The 26080-nt window shown below is 42.4% G+C and overlaps 1 protein-coding gene across 1 annotated transcript in view; it reads left to right on the forward strand.

Moving 5' to 3' along the window:
• Positions 1-998: 998 nt before the first annotated feature.
• LOC127583459 (podoplanin-like) overlaps positions 999-26080 on the forward strand; it is a 28363-nt gene continuing 3281 nt past the window's right edge. The window contains exons 1-2 of the mRNA XM_052039483.1: positions 999-1271; positions 25426-25632. Coding sequence (XP_051895443.1) covers positions 1199-1271; positions 25426-25632 — 280 coding nt within the window. The 5' untranslated portion in view covers positions 999-1198. The remainder of the gene's footprint in view (positions 1272-25425; positions 25633-26080) is intronic.

Genomic DNA, 26080 nt, shown 5'->3' on the forward strand with positions numbered 1-26080 from the left:
GGTCTAATGTCTCATCTATAGTACAGGAGTTCTGATAAGGCAACCCACCTTCTCAGGATGGCCCAGTAGAATCAGCCCAGGGATTGTGTTCAAATTTTGGAATAAATTTCCACAGCTCCATGAGTCAAGAGCAAGTGAGCCAGACCATCAGGACAAGGTGGTGGCGGTCCAGTACTCTTCTGATCCTCAAAGGGGTTCAGTGCATCATCACCAGAATAGGACATTCTGTTCACTGCCCAGTGACTCAGTTAGCTTGTAACTGTTCCATGCGGAAAGCCATTGGACCTTCTCTGTGGTCTGGCTACTGGATTGCAGGAGCAGGAAAATCAGCCTGTTTCTGACCTATTGGACACTCAACTCTGGGTGTAAAACGGGTCCGAGTATCTTGCCAGCCGTCAAGATTTCCCAAATGGCTTAGCTCTGGAGCAGATTGCAGGTTTCTGTCTATTTACTTCCTTGCAAACTGGTGCATGGACGACATTAAGAAATTGCCCAGAATGTGAATATTCTTTGAGGTCAGGAATTATGCTTGTCCGTGCAGCTCCCACAGTCGAATAATTTGCCTGGGAAAATGTCCAGTACCTGATTTGAGACTTTCAGGCAAGATAATTGGAAGGAGAAATGAAAAAAAGAAGCAAATGTTTGTTTAATTTGTGATTTGCTGTGGAATATTTTTGTGTATTAAAAGAATTATGATCAACTTTTTTATTACAAGCATCAAGCTGTTCTTTCTCCATCAACAAATTACATAGGCCTTAATTTCTCAGCCATTCCCCATTAAACTCCTAACTAAATATATCACAAAGAACTGGATTCCTTTTAGATGAAAGATCTTGATTGCTGGCACCAGCCCAAGCTGTTTAAAGTGGGTACAGACTGAATGAGTCTCAAGCTTATCCTCAGTCTGAGATCATTCCAACTCCCACCCCACCCCCCCCCCACCTCTGATTATCCACGCCCAGTCCACTTCACTCCAAGGCGTCACTGAGCTTCATACTGCAAAATTTCCAATGCAAATATATAAGAGTCTGGGGGAAGCCAGAACCACTCTCGGTTTTACACAGACTGTTAACAAAGTTGATCAAGGTCTGGTTTGAAAAGCTGCACTGCAATTTTGCCTTTCAAAAATCCCAGGAGTTTGGTGCATTTTTGTTCTGAAGCTGAAAAAGCAGTTCTTTCTCACTGAAAGAAAAAGAACATGTACAAAATGGGATTCAGACCCTTGGTTCTCCTAATGCTGGCTGCTTTCCTCTGCATTTCTGCCCAGACAGGTAAGAAAATCTACTTTTTGATTGAGGATAGGTTTTGTGACAGATTCTGATGCAATTAATGTGGAAAATACCGTAATGTCAAACACAGAAATATTTTTAAAATGTGTTTCATGATAAAAAGGAATTTTGCAGGCTTTTACAGAACTGTTTCTTTGGAGGGGAGTTAAAATTATGAATAGTTCCATTCTCTCGGACAAAGAAGTTCCCATTTTCTGCTCTTGGAGTCTTGACTTCATGTTTCACTTACAACCAAATAGGAGGGAAAAGGTGAAGGAACATCGGGCTAATGAAGACTGAAGGGCTTTGTTGAAAAAACGTCTTAAAGTGAGTGGGAGACTTCTCATCATGTTTCTGATGGTGAATTTTGCAGAGTTTAGACAGTAGACAGTGAGGGATAGAAGAAACTTTCTCAGTGAAAAGTCACCAAAGTTAAAAATTGCAATATGAATCACAACTTTGAAATGACTCCAGTACACATTGTGGCAGTTTGGCTCACATCTGTCCAGTTTTTGACAAACCTTCTCTTCTGAAGTGACACTTAAACATGTAAATAAAATCATTTAAGAATGCTAATATTAAACAAAGTGTCAAAAGACTGATATCAATGTTCATGCAGCAATGAATAATTCAAATAGCAAATGTTACTTTCATGTCTCGATAGCTTAGATGCAAACTGAAAATGCACTCATCATTTGGGATGGAGCCACGTGAAGCAGCCAAGTCTCAGGGTCAGTTGGGTGTCTGTGACGTCCTGTTATTGATCACAGCTTGCTCTCATTTGCCCTCAGTGTCTCTGTCCAGGGTTCCAACACATTTCTATTGGAAGGTCCATGTATGTGGATGCTGAGGAACAGTCACACTTGAATGGCCACTGTGATGTGAGCACCTCAGTGTGGAAATGCACAGCATCACCTTCTGCAGAGGAGGGAAGAGAGGGAAATGGGGATTTCATTGCTAAGGGGGAGCACAGGGTTGGGAAGTATGTCTGGTAGGTGCAGGCCAGGGCTAAATGTGGGCACAAGGATGGATGATTGTGAATATTTTAGAGATTTGCTTTATTTCCTTTGGTATAAATATCTTCTCCTTCACCCATTTAAAGTTCAGAGAGAACTAGAAGGAATAGAATGGAATTTGGATTGCAGCCATTTTGGGTGGGCAATAGGACATGATTCATGTCCCTACATCAAATACATGGTGAGATATTGGGCCTTGCCCCTCATTCTGATATGCCTGAAGCCTGAGAGCTCATTGATATAGAGGAGTCCAGATTTGAGCCCTCAGCTAAATGAATGGAGCCTGGTCAGGCAGTGGCATGGCTGTATGACTCTGGGCAAGGTTCGGGAAGTGGGATGGGCCACGGACCAGGACTCTAAAGCATAGATGAACGTGTTACCAGTGGGGGCATGAGCTAAGGATGACAGACTCTGGGATTGGTACAGGCATGGGTTAGTGATCACTGGGGTGAGTGTTGGGGCTTTCAAGCATCAGTGCCAGGGATTGTCTGGGTGGGCGCAGGTTGGGAATCGTGGGGTCAGGTTGGAATAGGGAGGAGAAGGAGAGAAGAGGGGATGGGGAATGTCCAGGGAACGAGGATGGCAATTGAGTTCTTTAATATGGAGTCTGCAAGGCAATCCTACACCCAGCTCCACATCCAGCTGTCACTCAAACCTTTGGTGCACTGGCTGCCACAGTGTGAATCAGTCTTACAGGAGAGCATCTCAAATGGTCTTAAGTCCCTCACATGGGCTTTAGGAATCAGCAAAGGACTCCTCTTATCATAGCGGGTGGCTAGATGTGCTCACATTTTCTGTTCACTGTATTGGAGCCTTAATAGTCCAAGCAATGTGCATGGGCTAATCTCCAGGCCAGGTTGAGTTGGTCAGATCATTGTGGGTTCAAGCTACACTTCAGGATGCGAGCATGGAACCTGGGATGAGCCCTCAAGCTGTATTGAAGGATTGGCATATTGCTGGTCATGCTGATGTTCTCTGATTGATGGACGTAAAAAATCCCATAACACTGTTTAAGGAGAAAACTTCAATGAAACGTCAATTAAAAGCATCACAAATGGATTCATGGTCCTTCACCTCATTTATCTCTTGCAGACTGGCTTCTGCATTTGCCTTTATAACACAAATGTTTGAAAATTTTTAACCAATCCCGAAATGCTTTGAGAAGTCCCATGATGTTCCTGCTACCCTGATGACAGAGAGTATTGGAGCTTCAGTTTTCCAGTGCACTCCTTCTGTTATTTAAGGATAAAGGTGGTGACGGAAGATGGCAGACCAACGGGCTGAACACACCTCATGTAGATGTTAGCACTTTCCATCCAAGGTCACTGGACTCTGTTCAGAAAGGGAACACTTGTGGAATTTTTTACTTTTGTTCAAGATAACCTTCTTAAGGTTCCTCATGTATTTGTGCTCCACATTTGTAATTTGCACATTTATGTGAAACATTAAAGGAAAAGAACATAGAACAGTAGAGCCCTTCAGCCCACAACGTTGTGCTGACATAGCTAATCCCTCCTACCTACAGAATGCCCGTATCCCTCTATCTTCCTCTCATTCATGTGCCCATCCAAGCCCCTCTTAAAAGATCCCAATGAATTTGCCTCCACCACCCTAACAGGCAAAGCATTCCAGGCATCCACCACTCTCTCAGTAAAAAACGTACCCCTCACGTCTGCTCTGAACCTTCCCCCTCTCACCTTAAGTGCATGCCCTCAATTGGATTGCTCAATAATGGGGAAAAGATATTGCTTGTCCACCCTATCTATGCCCCTCATAATTTTATACACTTCCAACAGATCACCCCTCAGCCTCCGCCGCTCCAGAGAAAAGAGCCCAAGTTTGTCCAGCCTCTCCTGATAGCACATGCCTTCTAATCCAGGCAGCATCCCAGTAAACCTCCTCTGCACCCTCTCTAAAGCCTCGACATCCTTCCTATAGTGAGGTGACTAGAATTGCACGCAATACTCTAAATGTGGCCTAACCAGAGTTCTAGATAGAAAAAGAAATGGCTTAACACTTCATTCAGCTAAAACCTTTCCAGAAGTGGATTGATAATGCTTCTGGGTCTGTGCGCTGTTTGCTGGTTTCTTGTGTTTCCATCAACAAAGTTACTTTGACCTATAAGTTGCATCAAAGTGCTAGTGTAGGACCTTGCCATGTCTGTCGCACAGAATCTGGGAAATGAAGTGGAAATCCTCTCCACTTAAATGGAGAATAATTTCTCAAAGTCTGCAGAATATCCAAAGAGAACTGGAAAAGCAAACTATGAGGAAGATGCAAAGAATCTGAAAAGGGCCAGAGTCAGATCATGTGAGTGACCATGAAGGAAGAAACATGTGAGGATATTAAATTTGATGGAAGAGGCAAACAGAATTTTATTTTAGTTGCTTAATAAATGTTGGTTGGATGAAGGTATGGCTGCAAATCAAGCAAATGGCATAAGGGAGTCTGAATGCAAGTAGGAGGAACTCCTGCTTCAATTGTACAACGCTTTGGTGAGATCACTCCACAAGTACTGTTGGAAAGTCAAATCTAATGTGTGGTGGAATGTACTTTGGAGGTAGTGGAGAATAGATTCATTAGATTGATTCCTGGTTTTATCCTAAGAGTAGAGCTTGAGTAAAATCGGCATCTACTCAGTGGAATGTAGAAGAATGAGAGGTCATTGAAAGATAAAAGAAATTTTGGAAAATAGTGAGTACGTGGTTCCTCAAGTCAGAGAGTGTAGAACTAGGGGGCATGGCCTCGGGATAAGGGGTTGACCATTTATAACTGATGAGAAGTTCCTTCACTTAGGTGGCTGTAAGTCATTGGAATTCTGTACTCTGGGGGGCTGTGGATCCTCAGTCGCTGAGGTCGATGGGTTTGTAAAGTCGAGGTCTCTGTGGATGGGTCAGGACCAACCATGGTCATACTGAGAAACAGAGCAGGCTGAAGGGGCTGATGGTCCTACTTCTGGTTCCGTGTGTTATTTTGCTAATGGAACTTGAGCTTTCACCCAATGGCACAGTTGAAAATCTCCTTGGTGATCACTTCTAAACAATATACTGCATATTAAAATAGGGGCAAATGGGTGCTTGTGGATCAAAATGGCAATCAGCCAGGATATATAAATACTGTGTGAATCTTTCCATTTTTATATGTGGAAAAATCGGGGGTGTTTTTTTCTGGTGTTTGTTAGTGTTCGGCAAGATTGTGCATATTTGGTTATTAAGGAATACTTCAGCCAAGAGATGTATCAACCTCTGATCTCTATAAAACACAACTGAATCAGTCCATAATAATAATTACAGACTAGTTTGCGTTTTACCTCGATTATATCTTCATTTTCTATCGTGTAATCCTTTGCAAACCTTTTTTTTGCTTCATTTCCATCCATTCTTTTTCTGGATATTTTCACCAGCCTCGCACCACTGACGAATGCATTCCACTAAGAGATGACTGAAAGCCATGGTTGGCATTCCAAAAGTAAAATGAAAGAAAATATAACATCTGCATGGTGAACATTTATTGCTGGTGCAGGGTTTTGTTGGTGAAAGAAACAACAATTTTCCAGGTGGACCTTTGAGGATGTTGTTTTATGATTTTAATTGGTTGAAAGGAAAAAAATCCAAGCCACAAGCATGATGTAAACATCATTCCATTTTTACACTTTTAGACCCTGTGGGTTCTTTTCCTTTCCTGCTCAATGCAGCCCTCTTTATCCTGGGACTTTGCCTCTGTGGATAGTTGACCATCCCACAGATTAAACATGGCAAAAACAGCCTCTGTTTACCTGGTGTCTCACATGCTCCCAGGCTGGTTCTTGTACCTTTCTCCACTGCCTCTCTTCTGCACCAGCTATAAATTTTATAGCAAAAATATATATAAATTAAAAGACAAAATAAACCAATCTATGAATGTGGCAGTGACCTAGAACAGATGCTTCACCTTTGAACTTGGATCTTATCTGGGCCCCTATCAATGGGATGAAATTCTTCATTGTCTGCTTGCACTGAGAGAGTGTCAGTCTCTCGCTTTTCCCATTGAAAATGTGTACAAAGATGCCTATCATCCAAAGCTATTGGCTCTAATTTGACAATCTTAAATTCTGCTCATCTAATCTGGCTTGATCCACCTCTCTCCTGATCAGTTGAGGTGATGGATAAGATCCATCACCATGTCACACTCTGCATTTTGACAGAAGTAGTGAGAGAATGAATGTTTCATCCCAGCCATTTGATGACTCATATAAAAAATAAATATATATTCTACCCCATACCACCTAACCACACCCTGCCACACCCTGCCTTACCAATGTAGCTTATGAAGTATGTCCATCGATCACATCAGTGTCTTGTGGTAAACTAGCCAAGCAGCCAGAGGGATGAAAGAGACAAATTGTCTTCAATCACCTCATGATAAACATTACTGAGATTCTTCTTGGATTGACAAGGTGTTCAGTCACACACTGGGATGAGAATGTGTGCAGGCATTGGGAGCAGACAGGACTCAGCTGTGACTCACTCATCGTCAATCACCACACTTTGGGTGAAATACTTTGCCTTTTAGTTCAATCCAACAAGCTGCCGTGCCTGCAGGAATGCCAAAAATACGAGTGGGTGGAATTTTGTTTCTGTTGCCAGCTTCAGGTGTTGATACTCAGTGCTCTCCCCACAGCTGAGACGCCATGCTTAAACTATTTACGGACAGCTTACAATGAATCCCTTTCAAAGGGAATTGAGTAGGGAGTGTGATTAGAGATCTTTAGATTTATGTACAGATTGAGATGCTCAAGTTCTACATGGGACTGGTCCTTGTCTTTAATCACTCACAGGATGTGGACATTGTTGGCAAGGCCAGCATTTATTGCTCATTGCTAGTTAGATCATTTCAGAGGTTAGCTTAGCTGGGAGTCAACAATATTGGAGAACACCACCATGCTGGAGGAACTCAGCAGACCAGGCAGCATCCATGGAGAAAAGCAGACTGTCAACGTTTTGGGTCAGGACCCTTCTTCAGGACTGAAGATAGGAAAAGGGGAAGCCCAATATATACTGGAATCAGGAGTCACGTTGCGGTTGGACTGGGTAAGGACAGCATATGTAGTGAAATGGAGACATGGAAGATTACAGATACTGGAATCTGGAGGAACTCAGTGAGTCAGGCAGCATCTGTGGATAGAAACGGACAAGTCTCCATTTGGGCTGAGAGCCTCCATCGAGAGTGGAGGGGAGATGGCCAGTGGAAAGTTTTAGTGATTTAGAGCCAGATTTGGTGAACTGGATTGGTTATACAACAACCCAACAGCGTCTTAGTTGACAGATGTATTTAAATAATTGAACCCTGATTTCCATGTGGGGAACTCTTGTCTCTGGAACAATAATTTGTTCATTTAATTACCATGCTGCTGTACCCCTGCTGCTGGATTGGGGAGCGGGTTGGAGACATGTGGAGGACAGGGAGACAGCTGAATGGTACTCATGGATGCATGGATACATGTCATCCAAGGAATGCGGGCTTTTGTAAGCTCTATGGAGGGACTGAGAAACAACGTCATGTGCTTTTGCATGTTGGTGACTTTTCCTCAGTTCTAATGAAGGATCATTAACAATTAGATCTTTGCCTTGTCCGCAGAGACTGACTGATTTGCTGCATACTTCCTTTCTTTTTCAAACTTTTTATTAGTTTCAAATTAATACAGATTAATATATCAATGTTTATACATGTAGTACAAAGAGATCAGGAGAACAATCATGATATGGATAATCATAAAGAAACATAAAGTATAAAAAAATCTGTAGATCCAACGATCTGTTAGTGAATTATTATAAAATATAAAAGAAAGAAAAAAAATGCCCAAAACAATAAGAAAAATTATAAATAATATATCAAACCAAACTAAGCTAAAGAAAAAAAATTCAAAAAAAAAACTGGACTAAAGTTTCTCAATAGAAACAGAGCAATATTATGTCCTCAACTCCGTTCCTCTAAATTGAAAGGTTATTATAAGGGGATCTATATCATGTGAAAATATTGAATAAATGGACTCCAAACTTCCTCAAATTTAAGTGAAGGATCAACAGTACCACTCCTAATTTTTTCCAAGTTTAAACATGATCTAGTTTGAGAGAACCATTGAAAAGTAGTAGGGGGTATTGGATCCTTCCACTTAAGCATAATGGATCAGCTGCATACTTCCAACGTTTTCTGATCTTGTGTTGGGTGTCCACCATCTGCAGTATGCTGGTTTTGTGGATGTATTGGGTCCATTTGTTGAATGTCTTTTCCTTGTTTGCTGATCTTTGTAAATTAACTACCAGGCACATTTGATGTCCAACATTTCAAAGTGGCAAGGCTAATATAAGCCAATATTAACCATGAAATGATCAATAGCAGCAATTAAGATGTACTTCCCATGTAAAGAAGACCCCTAAAGGCAAAATCAATCCAGATACATGTCTGCTGGAGGAAAACAGGGGTCTGGGGCAGATCATTACACAATTGATGTATGCTTGCATTTTATGCAACATCTTGTGTCTTCCCAGGCACTTTTGGCTGCTGCACAAAGCAGGCATTGGCTCCAACACAGTGGCCAAATAGCCACCTTTCCATGCTGCGATTATGTGATTAGTGAGGAGATGAAGTTGTTCACAGAGCCCTGCTTAAAATGGGAGGCACTGAGAAAGGCAGGCACTGGGATAGCTCAGAATTAGTTGGTCCAATGTAGCCTAACCAGCCACTGTAAATGGGACCACTGAAGCTGTTTTTTTTAACTGCCAATGCGGAGTCAAGTACTTAAGTACTGGATAGCACAGTAGCGCAGCTCATAGAACTGTTGTCTCAGATTCTAACCTCAGGTGCTGTCTCCCTGTGACCATGAGTGCTCCGGTTTACCTCTCACATCCCAAAGAAGTGCGGGTTGGAAGATTAATTAGCCACACAATAAAATTACCTTTGATGTGTAGGTGAGTTGTAGAATCTGAGAGATGGGGGTTGATGAGAATGGGGAAGAATAAAAAATGTGATTAATGTAGGATTAGTGTAACTGGCTGCTTAATGGTTGGCATGGACGGTGCGCCGAAGGACCTGTTTCTGTGCTGTATCTCCCAGTGATTCGATGGTTCTATGCTCCCGAGTGAAGGCTCCCAATTTCCTCCTTTGCCCCTCCCAGAACTTACCCAAGAGCCAAACCCAGTGAGACAGTCTGTCACTGGAGCAGGAGCTGCCTCTGGAGGTGAGGCAGGTGACTGCAACTCACCCCCTGGGTAAAATGAGACCCGGCATCCAACCTCAGCAGGCCTAAGGCTCCTGCCTTTGGTGTATGCTAACCATCCTCTGGCTCCAGCTACTAAAGCCTTCAGGAGCAGCCCAGTTCTGTTTATAGAGGGCCTTTGACTCACACTCCCCTACAAATGATAACACTGCCCTTGTATTCAAGGATCACACAGAGTTCTGTCTGAAAGAAGGACCTGCCTCTGTGGAATGACACCAACGTCAAATATAATTTCTAACCATAAACAAACAGTATCCTGAAATACTTCCTGAGAGTATTTCTAAAGCACATGCAAGATACATTCCAGGCACTTTTACATAAATGAACTGCGGCTTGAGGGCCACAGGTGTGATCTCAGTTTGTGGCACCAACTGATGCCACACAGATCGGCCCCTGCAATTCATCACAATGTGTTCATTTCACTCACCCTCGGCTCCTCTCCTCATTTCCTGAGAGCCTCAAAGCATTGCCTCATGGTGCAGTATCATTCTGTGAGCCCAGTAGCCAACTCTCCCCCTTGAGAAGAAGTGGTGAACGCGTCAGGCACTTTGTGAGCTCTGAGCCAGCCCTCACCCGACATCTACACAGTTTCTAACATGGGGAACGGGTTGGCAAACACGAACATTGAAGCCACTGTTACATTTGACATGAACAAGCTAACTCAGTACAGACCAGGGATACACCCTCAACTGGATATGCTCATTCTCATAGCTACCGTTGAGGCAAGTGGTACAGAAGTCTGAAGTCCCACACCAGGTTCAAGGAGAGCTACTTCCTTTCAACTATTTGGTTCTTGAACCAACCTGCATGACCCTAATCACAGTCTCAGTATTGTTAAGATAAGATATTTATTTATTAGTCACATGTACATTGAAACACACAGTGAAATACATCTTTTTGCGTTACTAAGAACGTGCTGGGGGCAGCCTGCAAGTGTCTGCACGTTTCCGGCGCCAACATAGCATGCCCACAGCTCCTAACCTGTACGTCTTTGGAATGTGGGAGGAAACCCACGCAGACACGGGGAGAACGTACAAACTCCTTACGGGCAGTGGTGGGAATTGAACCCCGGTCACTGGCGCTGTGGTAACATTACACTAACTAGTATAGCAGCACTATGACCACTTTGATCACTTTGCACTGCAATGAACATTTTTTTGTTATAATCGTGTTCTTTCTTATAAAAACTTGTGTATAATTTATGTTTATTTATATTTTTTTTCTTGTGAGTGCTGCTTATCTGGTGCTATGTGCCTGTGATGCTGCTGCAAGTAAGTTTTTCATTGCACTTTTGCATACGTGCACTGGCGCATCTGACAATAAACTCAACTTTGACTTTGACTTAATTCAAGTTTAATGTGCCCGTGAAGATTTCATCACACACCCTCCCGCCTCCAGCCAGCACATCTTCAATGCTTTAAAACTAATAAATGAAAGGATTCAAAATCAAGAGACAAAGCAGATTTTTAATGGATTTTCTCCCACATAAGTCTGCTAGAAACTAATGATCCACTTCTGAAAAATCCAGGATAATCCTGGAAGATTGGGAACCCTTCTTTTGTTCAGTTCATTTCAGCTTTGTAGTCAGCAACGTACTCCCAGCCAGTTCTTCAGGGCAGATCCAACAGTCTTCTTAAACTATTTCCATGACGTTTGATATTATCTGCTTAGTCAATTTCAGCTGAATGGAATGCACTTGAAATTGATCAGGCGTTCTTGAAGCTAAAGAAGTTGCAGGTTTAAGTGCAGTGTGGTTGAAGAGGCTGGAAACAGTCAGTCACAGGATGTGCTGAGAGTCCTAGGGTAAACAGTGCCTGCAGGCAGTGGTTAAACTGCCATGTGGGGCTCATAAAGCAGACTTGTTTTATACAGGATCTGAGTACTAGCAACTGGCATCTAAGATCTACACCTTTGGCATCGTGCCACTATGCTCAGCTTATCTTGCCTATACTCCCTGTGCTATCCCTTCCGTCGATTAATGACACTATTTTCAGAACAAATGGCCTGACTCCCCACCACCCACTTTCCTCCAGATAGGGAGACGTCAGAGGGGAGGGTTGTGTCAGGAATAAATGAAGGACAAAGAGTGTGTGAAAGAAATGAAGACTTGCATTTACACAGCACCCCTCAAGACTCCTGGATATTTCAAAGCTCTTTGCAGCCAACAAAGCAATCCAAGTTCTGGTGGGAGTAAAAGCAAGCTGTGGTAATGACCAGCTTCAGCAATGTTGACTGAGGGGTAAGTACTAGCCAAGACACCATGGGATCTTTTATGTCCTCTTGAGGGGTCAGATAGGGCCACAGTTTAACATCTCATCTGAAGGACAATGTCAAACCTGCAAGATTACAAGAGCAGTTTGCACACAGTGATGTATGTACATGGAAGTTTCAAATTTAGGAAAATATACAAGTGCTTTCCACAAACAAAGTTACAACAATAAAAGATGTAAGTATAATTGTGAATATTAAGCACACTTATGGTGATTTAACATAGAAAATTCTGGAACTATTTAACAGGTCAGGCAGCATTTGCAGAGAGAGAAAGAGGCAAAGTTTGTGTTTCAGCTCGTCATCAGAATTGGGAAAAGTTAGAAATGAAGCATGCTTAAAGCCCGCAGAGAAAGGAGAAGTGGAGAGAACAAAGGGACGGTGACCAGGAGAAATGACACAAGGGGAGACGGTGCCGGCTGAGAGAGGAAGGTAAAGGATAGTGAATAAGAAAGGCACCAAATGCACTCGGTCTCCCTACCCCTCCCCAACTTTCTCCGAAAAACTTGTTTGATCCCCACCTTTTCCCACTTCTGATGAAGCATCAACTTGAACTGTTACCTTTCTCTCTGTTGACCACCCCCCCCCCCAATAATCACAGAACACAACACAGCAAGATCCCTTTTACTCGAGTCCATGCCAGCTCTATGCAAGGGGATCCCCACTAGTCACACTCCCACACCCAGTCTCGGCAGCCCTGCAATTTATGCATATTAATCCAATTCTCTTTACACGTCACAGCTGAATTTACCTCCACTACTCCCCAGCACTCCATTCTAGACTTTAACCACTTGCTGTGTAAAAAATATATTTCCTCATGTGACTCTGGGTTCTTCATTCTATCTCCTTCCACCAATGGGGACAGTTTCACTCTATCTAATCTGCTTAGACCCTTTATGATTTTAAATACCTCTGTCAGATTCTCTCTCAGTCTTCCCTGTCTTAAAGAGAACAACCCAGATTCTCCATTTTATCTTAAGTCAAATCCTTCATCCTGGAATTTTCTACTGAATAGTTCAGTAATCACCCTGCTCAGTTTCTCTTCTGCTGTAACTCCCAATGATAATATTTTTGGTATATCCACTTACCAACTGTTTGAAGCACTGATAAGCACTTTGTAATATTTCTACTGAGTATTCCCAGGATTTTCTGTTTTATTTCAGATTTCTAGCATCTACAGTATTTTGCTTTTGAAGTACCTTCATAGCTTGTGTTATCTGCTTGAAGATTAAAACAGTAATCTTGCTATTTTTTTTAACTCTAAAAACTTGCAAGTTGCACCTACCGTTGCATTTTTTTGGCTATTATTGCGTTCCCACTCAGAGAGGGTAGAATGGAATAAGGTCTAATTAATGGTTCTCTGAAGAGAAACACAGAGATTAAAGTTCTTTGGCTGGAACTCTGAGGGAAATGAATTCCACAACTTTGAGCTACAGGCGTGGAATAAGTTGGAAAGGGACACGGTACCAGACATAGAGTCATCAACTAAATAGCATGGCTGGTAGCTGGGAGGAATCCTTTCCTAGAGGGGACAGAGAAGCTCACTGTAATGTTGCAGGACAATACTCCTGAATCAGAATCAGAATCAGAATTAGAATCAGATTTATTATCACTGACTTATATGACATGAAATGTGTTGTTTTGTGGCAGCAGTACCAGTGCATGTACATAAAATTACTATAAATTGCAAAAATAAATAAATAGTGCACAATGAGGTAGTGTTCATTGGTTCATGGACCATTCAGAAATCTGATGGCAGAGTGGAAGAACCGTTCCTGAATCGTTGAGTCGCACAGTAGTTGCAACTCTTCTGGGGTTTGGCTGGTTCAGTGATACGGGTCCCACCCAATGTGCCTTAGCAATTAGTAATTCTGGACCAGAGGATCTGAGTGGCTTTGTCTCACTCAGTGTGACTCATTCCCACCCCGTGAGCTCCGAAGCACCAACATTTACTTTGCAATGCAACATTCGAAACAGACGGTTTGCAAAATAAATTAATTTGTTTTCCTTTGGAAATTCCCTCAAGTACTTTCTACATATTTGATTCCTTTTTTTGTCATTTTTTTTCTCTCTCCTTGGCTGGAACTTTTGGCACATATCCTCCTTTTCCTTTGTCCCTTTTCCTGATTTGTTTACACTGAGTATTGCTGAGGAAGTGATCTTTTCAGTGATCACTCCCGCTGTGGAAATGGGTCTCATGCATAGGAAATTGTCAAATTACCTCAGCCCTAATATGGCTCCATTCTAATCAGATAACAGCTAGTCAGTTAGCTTTCCCATTATGAAGTGCCTTGATGAAGCACAAGCATGGAAATAAAGTCCTTGAACCATTTCTCCCAGCAGCAATCAGTGACTCAACCGGGTTGGAATTTTATTTTGTTCTAACTTATCTGTTCATGGGATGTAGATGTTACTGACAATGCTGGCATTTTTTGTCCATCCCTAATTACTCTGAGTTGAGGAAGCAGCTTGGAGTCAACTGGTGAATCTGAAGTTCCACATTGGCTCACTGGGTAAGGATGGGAGGTATTTTTCCAAGAAGGAAATCAGTTCTTAATGACAACCCCGATTTTCGTGGTTACTGTTACAGAACATTGCTATTTTCTCCAGATTTATTTAGTTACCTGAATCTTAATTCCCCTGCTGCTTTGTGGGATACAAACTCCTGTCTCAAGATCAAAGGTCCATGCTTAGTAACCAGGTCTGACAAAACTTTGCAGGGTGAAGGCTCAGGCGGGGATACCTTCTGAGGTCTGGCAACAGGGGACATTGCTCACCAACAAAGCAAATAGGAAAATCATGGCCAGAACCTGCTAATTTAGTGGGTGTGGAAGGAACAACATGCCACATACATGTGTTACTTGTTTCCATGGTGACTGGTAGGTTCTGGCAAAACTAATTCTCAGCATCTGAAATCTGAACAAAAAAACCCCACAAATTCTAGAATTATTTTGTCCAGTGAATAAACTTCAATAACTGGAAGAGAATGTTTCTACAGAATATTCCTGGTGTTACACCCTACCTCCGCTATTAACCAACCTGTTCCCTTTCAGATGCTGTGCATTTTTGCCAATTTTCAGATATTTTTTAAGAAAAGGAATAAGGTGGAAAAAAAAGAAATTTAACTGAAGGCACTGACCCAACATCTGAGTTACCAGCTGCCTATTTACCATGGAGAGTTTCACAGGAGAGATTAATCCTGTTCCATTGACCAGGCACTGTTCAGAAGGCATTGCTGGCCAGTGTTATTGGTCACCAGGCACTTAGTCCCTATTATCGACATCTACATCTACATCTGAGACCCAAGTCCTTCTGATGACAACATGCAGTATTAAAATATTATGTTGAAATATTTAATTGAAGACTCAGAATATTTGATATTTACCCAGAGTGTGGTCAGTATATGGAATGAGCTGCCAGAGGAAGTGGTTGAGGTAGGTATATTAACAACATTTAAAAGGTACTTGGACATGGATAGGAAAGGTTTAGAGGGATATGGACTAAATGCAGGCAAGTTAGATGGGTGGGTTCTTGTGGGTTTTCTGGTGGCTATTGAGGTCAATATGGGGACCACAGATTCATCCACAGATAGCTGATTCATTGTGTTGCCACTTACAGTATATAGGGCTTCTGTGTGTTCCTGATGCATAGCCTTGAGATTCTCAATGCCATCCCAAAAGATCCTTCCTCACTTTCAATCTTTCAATGGGCTGAAGGCCTGTAGCTTCTGAACAGCCAATGGGGATGTTGGACTTCTTCAAGAAAGCATTGAGCACATCCTTGAATCTATTTCACTGTCCACCTGGTAATGTCCTCCCACAGCACATCTCAGAATAAAGTGTCTTTTTCCGGGGTCTAATATGGGTCATGAGAATAACATGGCCCACCCAGTGTAGCTGACTGGATACAACCATGTCTCAGAGCTGTGGATATTGGCCTGGGAGAGGATACTAATGTTGGTTTGCTTATGCTTCCAGTGAATTTGAAGATAATTCTGGCAGAATTTTCCAGTGCCTTGACATGACTGCTGTAGGTAGTCCAGGTCTCAGGAGCATGTTGAAGAGCAGGCATCACTGCTGTCCGGTACTCTACTTGACCAAAGGACAAAATGTTCACCATTTTAAAATTTAATAGATAGAAAACATTAATAAATCCTTATAAGAACAGGGCAGGCACAAAGGATCAGAATGACAGCTCCTGTGGAGGATAAGCACTGTCACAGATTGGTGGGGCTTTACTTGCTTCCATGTTGTAGTTTCTATGTAGTTCCAGAGATCTCAAAGGAAATTTGCAGATTTGAATGAACCATCTTGAAAAGTTCAAATTCCACAGACCCAGGCAAAACCAAGAAGGTAAGATAGAGCGTTTTTTTACCCAAAACTTGCTGGAAAGTCACTGAAATGGACAGAATAAGTGGATGCAAGAGACAATCGAAAGTGCTCATGCAAAGGGAAAGGATTGGTGGATATTCAAGGAGCAGGAACTCAAGAGTGCATCCCATTGCAGTACAAAGCTGCTCTCCTACAAACACGTTCTTACAGCTGCTTGGAACAAAACTCTTTGCAACAAAGACGCCAACAGACAGTCCTGACAGCAGCTCATCTCAGGCTGACCTTATTTAGTCAAAGTTCACCAACATGCCAGCATATTTTGTGTAACATTTAACTGACTTGGCATCAGTGTAGCATTGTTTACTTTGTACACTTCTGAAGCCTGACCATGAACCTAAGCAGATACTAATAGACCTTCACGTTGCCCAATTTATTATCTCCTTCTAAAATGGCTGAAGTGTCTGAGAAAGAATGCAGCACAGTGATCAGAGTATCAGGTGGTGCAAAAAATGGGCACACCAGCTGGATCTGTGTGCTATTTCCATCCTTCCACTACTGTGAGCCTCTCTGTCACCCCACTGCCCACATCCTGATCTCAGCTGCTTCACAAATGAATTACCAAAGACATACAGATTTATAAACAGGACTGTCAGCTTGTAATGGCTGCTAAGTTAGTACAACACACCAAGTTAAAGGGGACAGACAGACTGTTGCTTAATTCAGATAACATCACAAGCCGTGAGAACAGGGCTGAAACAGCTTGTGGAGTTACATTATCCTTGGCATCAATTTACAGTCCACAGTCTTCCTTGATTAATTTCCTGTTACTTTGCCAGACAGTTCTCGGGATGTACTTTTATTACTCTTGCAGCATTTTAATGTTAGTGGCATGATCAGCCACTTACAAATAGGAATGACAAGATGACAGAAGTCCGATTTGTCTATGTTGTGTTGTGTCAAGTCAAGTCAAATTAATTGTCATGTGCACAACGTGAGGAACAGATGCAGTGAAAAGGTTGCTTGCAGCAGCATCACAGGCACATAGGTTCAGACAACACACAGAACATGAATGATAGAGAAATGAGAGGGAAGGGTTAACATTTGGGAGGGAAGGGTTAGATAGATCTTAGAGCAGGATAAAATGTCGGCACAACATTGTGGGCCGAAGAGCCTGTACTGTGCTGTAGTGTTCTATGTTCAAACATAAATGATACAAAACAGTGAAGAAAAAAAAGGATTGTGCAAAACAGGACATTACTGCAAAACAAAACACAGAGACAAGTCCACAGAAGTGCAAGAGGTGGTCTGTAGTATTCTGTTGCTGAGGTAGGGTTAGGGTTGTGCAGGTTGGTTCAAGAAACTGATGGTTGTAGGAAGGTGGTTGTTCCTGAATCTGGTGGTGTGGGTCTTCAGGTTTCTGTACCTTCTGCCTGATGATAGCAGTGAGAAGAGGGCATGACCCGGATGGTGGGGGTCCTTGATGATAGATGCCACATTCTTGAGGCAGTGCCCAGGGCTGTGCCCGTGATGGACTGGGCTGTGTCTACTGCTCTCTGCAGCCTCTTGTGTTCATTCTGTTTCATTCTGGCGGCAGCACCACGCAACAATGGCAGACTTGTTGACTGTCAACAGCTATCAATCACTGTCAATTAGTCTACAACGAAACAGACATCAGGGATGAGAAAACCACCAGTGGTAGAGAGATTTGGGAACTAAGACATACCACGCTCAAATATCCTGTCTCAAATTACCCATTCCCTGGATTCCAAAATGTAATTTTCTGCAGGAAGTCTGTCTAATCTACATGTGAATGAGGTAGCACCTTGTGTGAACACTGTCTCCGTAGGGCATGTGCCATACGTCTATCACTTGCTCGATAAACTAAGGTTGCCAGAGATTTGAAATGTGATCACAGTCCATGCCCCTAGCTGGACTGTTTTGGACTAAATGATAAAGATTATCATGATGTACATTATCATCTAGTCTCTTTAAAATCCTAAAGGCAGCATCTGGATCTCCTCTTGATCATCCCTTGCCAATGGGATCACATCCAACCTATGTAAATCCTCCCCATAACCCAATCTCTGTAATCCCACAAATAATCTGGTTGGTCTATTTTGCACCCTCTCAGTATGTTATACTGAGGACACCAGGACTGGTGGGCAGGTGGCTCTTTCGGTAGTGGAGAGGAGAGAATTGGACAAAAAAATCAGAAATGAAATAGAATTAAGTTATAACTTTGGGGAAAATACAAAAATTAATGAAGCAACATTCAATTTTAAGGAAATTAGACAAATTCTTGAGAGAAAACTGTAATTGTTAAGGGCTACATTGCTTGATTGCCTACCCAAGTCAGAGGGGAATTTCCCAGAGCTGTTCCAACATTGACCGAAGTGTCCTGTTATCCAGGGGAACAGTGTGGTTAGGGGGTTGGTTAATGTGTGGTGAGCTTTTATTATTGCCTGGATGCAGTTGGAGGACCTATGTTTTTTAACACTTTTCACATTGACACTGGAAAGAAAGAGGCCATTTGGCCCATTGTTTCCATACTGGCCAAATATGAGCTATAGGTTCACTATGAATCTATAGTGAGCTATGGGCGTCATGGGCTCACTTCCCAGCTATTGGCCAAGGTCTTGCAAGTATGAGAATTAGGGGATTCTTCAAGTGCTTACCCAAGTACTTTTTAAACCCCCAGCACTTTTCAGGCAGTGAGTTCCAGACCCCCACCACTAATTGAATGGAACATTTTTTCTCAACACCCCTCTAATCCTTCTACCTATTGATTTAAACCTTCACAGAAAGTGCAATGGGATTGCTAAGTGTGGTAGTGAAGTGCAACCTTATATTCATTGTGGTTCCCAGTAATGTTACCCCTCAAAACTAAGGCTTCCCTGGTCCATATGAAACGATGCATCGATCCATTGAGTCATCAAAGCAAATGAATTTTAGTAGAGAACTTAACATCTTTCTCTACATATCTCTGGTAAAATTATCAAATATGTATGTGCTGATAGAGAGATGGATGGATAGCCATAAACTTTTAATGTGTGCCTGTGATTATATATTTGTATCTCTACATACGTGCATCTAGGTGCATCTAGCCAGGGAACTGGACATAGGGAGAACACTGAAAGAAGGAATCTTTTCTAAACCAGGCCAAAGATGTTAGGTACGTAAATAGGAAAAGTATTCCCCTAGTTCCCTGGAATAAAATATTATTAGCCATTTTGGGATCTGTTCCAGTGATTCATTATAGTGATGTCACATCAGAGGTATGTGATGGGAGAGTGCTGTTATCCCTCGAATCAATTCTCTCGCTGCTCTGTGAACTTCAATCCTACCTCAACAGACGATAAACTCCTTATGTTGAGGTGGTGCCTGGCAGGGCAGAGAGAAACTGGGAGGCAACAGGCCACCAGCTAACTACTTCATGAGACAACCAGCCGCTCTGATCGTTGGGGGGAGGAGGTAATAGATGAAATTCATATCGCACTTTCTTTCTCCATTTCTGGCAAGGGTCCTGGCTACCTCAGGCTCCAGCTCTGAAACACCAGGCTGTGTTTGTAAATGGTAGACTGATCACTCTTGAGCTTGATAGAAAGCAGGTGAACTCCTAATCCTCCTCTGACACATCAGTGTGATTTATATTGGCTGGGATGCTGGGAATCTTGAGTTCAGTTAAAGCCTTGAGAAAATGAGGTCTGAGTACTTGGAGGATGAGGGGAAGGCGAACCAAGCAAATCATGGCTTTGAAATAAATTATTTTTTTACCTGTGGCTGGAAGGGTTTTAGTGTTAATTCTCCCTTAATCCCACCACTGCCCAAAGATTATAATGAGGGTCTCAGTGCTGAGGATATTGGCCGGGGAGAGCACGCAAACTTTAGTTTGCTCCTCCTGTATTTGGGGAATTTTGTGAAGACAACACTGGAGGTCAGCCAGCCAACATTGAGCCCCTAGTAAATGTTCTGAATAATTATGTAATGCAAGGCCTATAATATCAAGGGTAGCACCATGGTGCAGCCATAATGCTGCTGCCTCACTGCTACAGCAACCTGAGTTCAATTCCGGCCTCTGGTGCTGTCTGTGTGGACTTTACACATTCTATCTGTGCCTTTATGGGCTTCCTCTGGGTGCTCCTGTTTCCTCCCACATCCCAAATACATGCAAGTTGGTAAGTTAATGGGTCACTATAAATAGCTCCCAGTACATAGGTGAGTGGTATAATCTGGGGAAGAGTTGATGGGAATGAGGAGAGAAAAAGATATTCTTAATGTAAATGGAGGTTGATGGTTAGTGCAATCTCAGAGGGCTGTTTCTGTGCTGTATGACTCTATGATTAAGCAGATTGGTATTGGTTTATTATTGTCACTTGTACTGAGGTGCAGTGAAAAACTTGTCTTGCATACCATTCGTGCAGATCAATTAATTACACGGTGCATTGAGGTAGTGCAGAGTGCATTGAGGTAGAACGATTATAGTAAAAGTAATGAGTAGATCTGCAGAGAGCAGCTTGCAATGAGTCGCCATGCTCCAGCGCCATCTTGCACTTCCAATATCATGCATCCCTCCAAAAGCCAGCAAACTTAAATTCCTTGACACGCCCTTTCTGCCAGAATGGCAGGGAGGACCTCATAGTGATCAAGAGCAAATGATATCAATGATATGCTTGTGTACTTGAATGATATCAATGATATGCTTGATTACTATTCTGACTAGAACTTGTATTTGATGCTTTTTGGAGGATAAATATTTTCTCATCTTTGACTATCATCATTTTCCAGTCTGCTTCTCTCAGTCTCTCTCTCCCTCTCTCTCTCACTCTCTCTCTCTCACTCTCGCTCTCTCACTCTCTCTCACATACTCTCTCTCTCTCACACACACTCTCACTCTCTCACTCTCTCTTATATATATAAAATACTGGCTCTGTGATGACTTGGGATCCATGGTATTGCCACTGGCTCCCACCTTGGCAACATCCTATTATCCATGCACATGAACCTAGTGAGCCTTTGCTGGGGGCATTGCAGCCAAGCCAGATCCTGTTCTCAGCCTAATTCCCTGGAACTTGACCAGGTATCGCCAGATGATAGTCAAGAGACTGTTGAGTTTCATTTGCCCAGCCCTTAAAAGTTAAGGCCAATTGAATACCACCTATCACTCTAACTTTGCACGATCAACTCAGCTACTGTGGGTTATACCCAGCGGACTGTGGTCTGTTTAGTTAAGATAAACCCAGTTTAAAAAGAAAAGACAATTATACTCATGATAGTGTCTAAACTCACAATGTTCCTGACATTTTAAGTGGTACTTCCAGCTTTTCTGCAGTTTGGATATGGCTCACAGCACTCAACTTTTCCAGTGTTTAGCACTCCCTCTAAGACGGGGCTCAGTTGTGTGAACTGAGGCTCAGTGGGAGAAGGTTACGTTATGGTGAGTTGGCAGTTCCATCCAGCAGGTGCCAAGATCATTGCTGCTGGGTGCGTTGCAGATGTAACTGGTGTATTTCAAGACAACCAACATGGGCAAAACAAGGTAAACAGAACCAAGTCATAATGGTTCAAATCTAGAATTGCCATTTGTGACAGATAGTGCACAATTATCTAATGGAGGCATGGGAGGGGTTGGAAAAAGCACGATATGCCCTCCCTCTCTCTTTCTGACATAAATTAAATGCAGCTCTCTTTATATTTTCCCCTCTTTCCTCCCAATAACCTCCTTCAGCTCCTGATGTATGGTTTACTTTTATCCAGAGGGGAAAAGAAGTTTTCCAGCCATCAGAAGAATGTTTGATTGCATTCCACACATCACTGAAATAAACTGCATTTTTAATGTATCTCCAAAGCAATTTGAGCCTCAACTTGAATGAAGTAAGTGACCAAAATAGATGCAGAGTGGCCAGGACCCAGAACAAAGGAACAAACTGTTTTGTGTGAAGTTCAGGTCTCGCTTCCTCCTGCCCTTATTAAATTTCCAGTCTGTTGTTTTTCTCTTTTTCAGTTCTGATTCTTCCCCATAGAGAAGTACTCTTTGTTCCTAGCACTGCACTCAGATTAGGAAAGGATTTACAACTGGAAGTCTGTACCTGCTCTGCTTTCTCTCTCCTTTATTCTCTAATCCAACAGTATTCACCTTTGGCAGTGGCCTATTTATGTTCCACTGATTTATGGCCTATTTATACTGAAGATCAACATAAAGAAGGGCTCCTGTAGCAGTTGCCTCAGGCTCTTAGAGCATCGCAATTCACAGAGTTTATATAACCATCCAGCTGCCACAGCATTAGATCAATTGCATATGGATGAGTTTGTGAAGGCGCCGTTTCTTTCAGTTTACCATTCCTGCCTGCATTTTGGTATTTATCCAATCCAGCTCACGGAAAGTTGCTTTCTGGGGCTGCACGTGTAGGATCAACCACTCAGCCCGATGATGGTCAGAAGAAGTATTGGTATTGATTTATTATTGTCACTTGTACCGAGGTACAGTGAAAAGCTTGTCTTACAAACCGATCGTACAGGTCAATTTATTACACAGTGCAGTTACATTGGGTTAGTACAGAGTGTATTGATGTAGTACAGGTAAACAATAACAGTACAGAGTAAAGTGTCACAGCTACAGAGAAAGTGCAGTGCAATAAGGTGCGAGGTCACAACAAGGTAGATCGTGAGGTCATAGTCCATCTCATTGTATAAGGGAGCTGTTCAATAGTCTTATCACCATGGGGTAGAAGCTGTCCTTAAGTCTGGTGGTACGTGCCTTCAGGCTTAGCCGGCAGTGATATATTTGCCAGCCAGAGCCACAAGTAGAAGAAAGCTCTCTCACTGGGACAGAGTTCCGATGGCCTCTGAGATCCGCGGCAGCTCATCATTCATAAGTTGCAAGTGCTCCATTACCTACTATCCGCAGCTGACCATATGCAAGGTCAAGGTGGAAAACCTCCTTATAGTGGATTAAATGATGCTCTGTAGTTACAGCAGATCACATTGCTTCTTCCTGATGTCTTTCTTTGATCTTCTTGCTAGATTTTGGTGAGATCAATAACTTTCAATATCATGTGATATTCTCTACATGTGAGTGGTGGCAAGCTATCCTCTTCAAGGTTCTTTATTTCTAACAAATAACAGAGAATTAATTTTATTTGACCAATTTACTTGGGGCTTGATATTTTCTTTGGTCTCATGGGCAACTTCCCTTAATGTTAGTTTCTGTATGTTCTACAAGTCACCTATGCCTTTACCTGCAAAATATCTGCCAAATCCACCCAGTCTTTGGGTCAAAAGGAAACATCTTGGTCTCCTGAAATATATCACGAATTCTTCTTGTATTCTGCAGGTCATTGCAATAGTACAGGTCAGACTTCAAGTTCGGCTAATAACCACCAGACACCATTGACTGAATATTATTGAACATGTAATATATTTTAGCAAATACAAACTTAAACAAATCTGTTTGAAATATCAAAATCATAAAAGGTATTCAGGCCCTGGAGGATGTCATCATTTAATCAGATCATAACTGATTGATACGTCAACTCCAAGTAAAGACCCATCTTTGTTCCACATTTCTTCCCTTACAAAACCACATACGGTTGCAGTCAATTTTAGCTGGACTTTGAAATATAATTCCCTTCCATATTCTGTGGTTTGGCTTCATTGATTTATGTCTCTTCTGACTTCAGATTGACTGCCTCAGACAATAATTCTGTTGTGTTGCCGAATCATATTCCCTTGAAAGTATTCCAGAATGAACGGTATTTCCCGTAATCACATTGGATGGCCATCCATTCACAGGTTACCACACGAATGTAGAAGCATTTTAAGGTAGAGTTCAGGCATCCCCGAGCTCTTCAATGTTGTTCTGGTTGAGATGATAGTCTGATAAAATTGATGGAACCACCTGAAAAGAAAAATACACACATTTATATGATGTGTTTCACTACCTCAGAAACACTTTGCAACCAGTGAACTACTCCTTGAAGTGAAGTCACTTTCAGATTTTTCTAGGAAATTCGGAGACCAAGCCATGCACAGCCAGCTCCCACAAACAGCAATAAAGTAATCTGTTTAAAGCAACATTGATGCACAAGTAGTGTCCAGGACACCTCATATATTTCCTTACATGAGTCTATGTCAGCCCTTAGAGCAAACCCATTAATCCCACTCCCCCATCTTGCAACCTTTTCTCCTACACGTGTCAATTAACACCTCCTGACTGTCCCGCCAGACACTTACACTGGGGGTAATTTAGAATTGCCAAATAACCTACCAACCAGCACATCATTGGGATGTGGGGGGAAACTGGAGTACCTGGGGAAAACCCATCTGGTCATCAGGAGAATGTGCAAACTCCACACAGACTGCACCAAAGGTCAGAATCAAACTTGGTCGCTGGAGCTGTGCATCACTGTGATGTCCAAGTAAAACTCCCTAGCTCTTGTCCCTTGTCTTGTTGGGATCTTTTATTTCTTCCATTTGTTCTCACCTCACACGTCATAAGTGAACAAAGAAAAAGACATGGAGAAACAAAGGACTGCAGATGCTGGAATCTAGATGAAAAATACTATCATGCTGGTGGAACTCAGCAGGCCAGGCAGCATCCATGGAGAAAAGCAGGCTGTCAATGTTTCGGGTCAGGACCCTTATTCAGGACTGAAGATAGGAAAAGGGTTCCCTCCTATATATTGGGTTTCCCCTTTTCCTAGTTTCAGTCCTGAAGAAGGGTCCTGACCCAGAAGAAGGGTACATCCTTGAATTACAAGGAGAAAAATTTGCTGAGCAAACTTGATCGGCGTTTGAGAAAGTAAGGTTCAGGGAAACTTGGCAGGCCTTTAAAAAAACATAATGATACAGATGGTATAAGCTTATCAAGCAATTTGGCTCAAATCCAGAGCATGGTTCTGTTCCAACCTCTGGACCTTCAGCCAAGTATTGTTTCTCAGACACTGGGCTCTTCACCCCCACGACTGTTAAGGGTCATTGTCCAACCTTGTAGTGTCTCCTCTGATATGTCGAGAGGTTTTCGGTAGGATTGGTTGCACCTCAAAAGAGGTTAACTGACCAGGTGAGTTGCCCAGGATCCATGGAGAGAGATTAAATAAGTGAAATAGTTATTTTCTCATTTGTCCATTGACGTGGAAGAAAAGTACATGGGTAAAGTAGGGAACTTCACAGGGAAGACTGTACAGGCTCACCCGAAGAAGATTAAATGCGACAGGTATTTAATAAGATCATTCAACAAGGGTACTCGAAAAAGGACAATCATGACTGCTATATTTTATTTCCTGATACAGATGATGGAGTGTCAGATGAAGGTGAGCTGGTTACAGTTGGTGGAATTGAAGATAAAAATGATTCCACAATGTCCGGGCTGCCTGTGACTCCAGTACCGGGAAGTGAAAAGACCGAGTCTGATGAAGAGAGCAAAGAATCTAACATCACGTCCTCAACAGAGTCAAACTCAACTGAAGATGATGGACTCGAAGCTGAGGACTCTGAAGGTATTTTGTTGAATAAAGTGCTTAACGGAATATAACAGATTAATGTGATAAACAGGATGATATCCTTTGCCACAAGGTTACACACCTGGAAATTCAGTTCTGTAGTGCTGCCATTCTCAGCACTGTGCATTAATGCGGCTTTATAGAATTCCTAGTTGAATTGTCCCACTCTGGAAATTTGACTGGGCATTTCCTATTGGGAATCAAATATGTGCAGTGAGTGACTTCCACATCAAACCCTATGTAATGATGTCATTCCACATCAAACCCCACATCATTCCCAGTACAGCGCTCATTGGGACACATTAATTCAAGATGTTTCCATCATTGTCACTCACACCCTAATGAGGTGTTCACGGCACGGCTTGCTCTGCAGCAGTGTGATTTTAAAAAGAGCTATTGAGCAAAACCCAGTCTGTTGCTGAGAACACCTTTCAGGGTTCAGCAG

This window comes from Pristis pectinata, chromosome 26, assembly GCF_009764475.1.
Source record: "Pristis pectinata isolate sPriPec2 chromosome 26, sPriPec2.1.pri, whole genome shotgun sequence".
Taxonomy (NCBI): Eukaryota; Metazoa; Chordata; class Chondrichthyes; order Rhinopristiformes; family Pristidae; genus Pristis; species Pristis pectinata.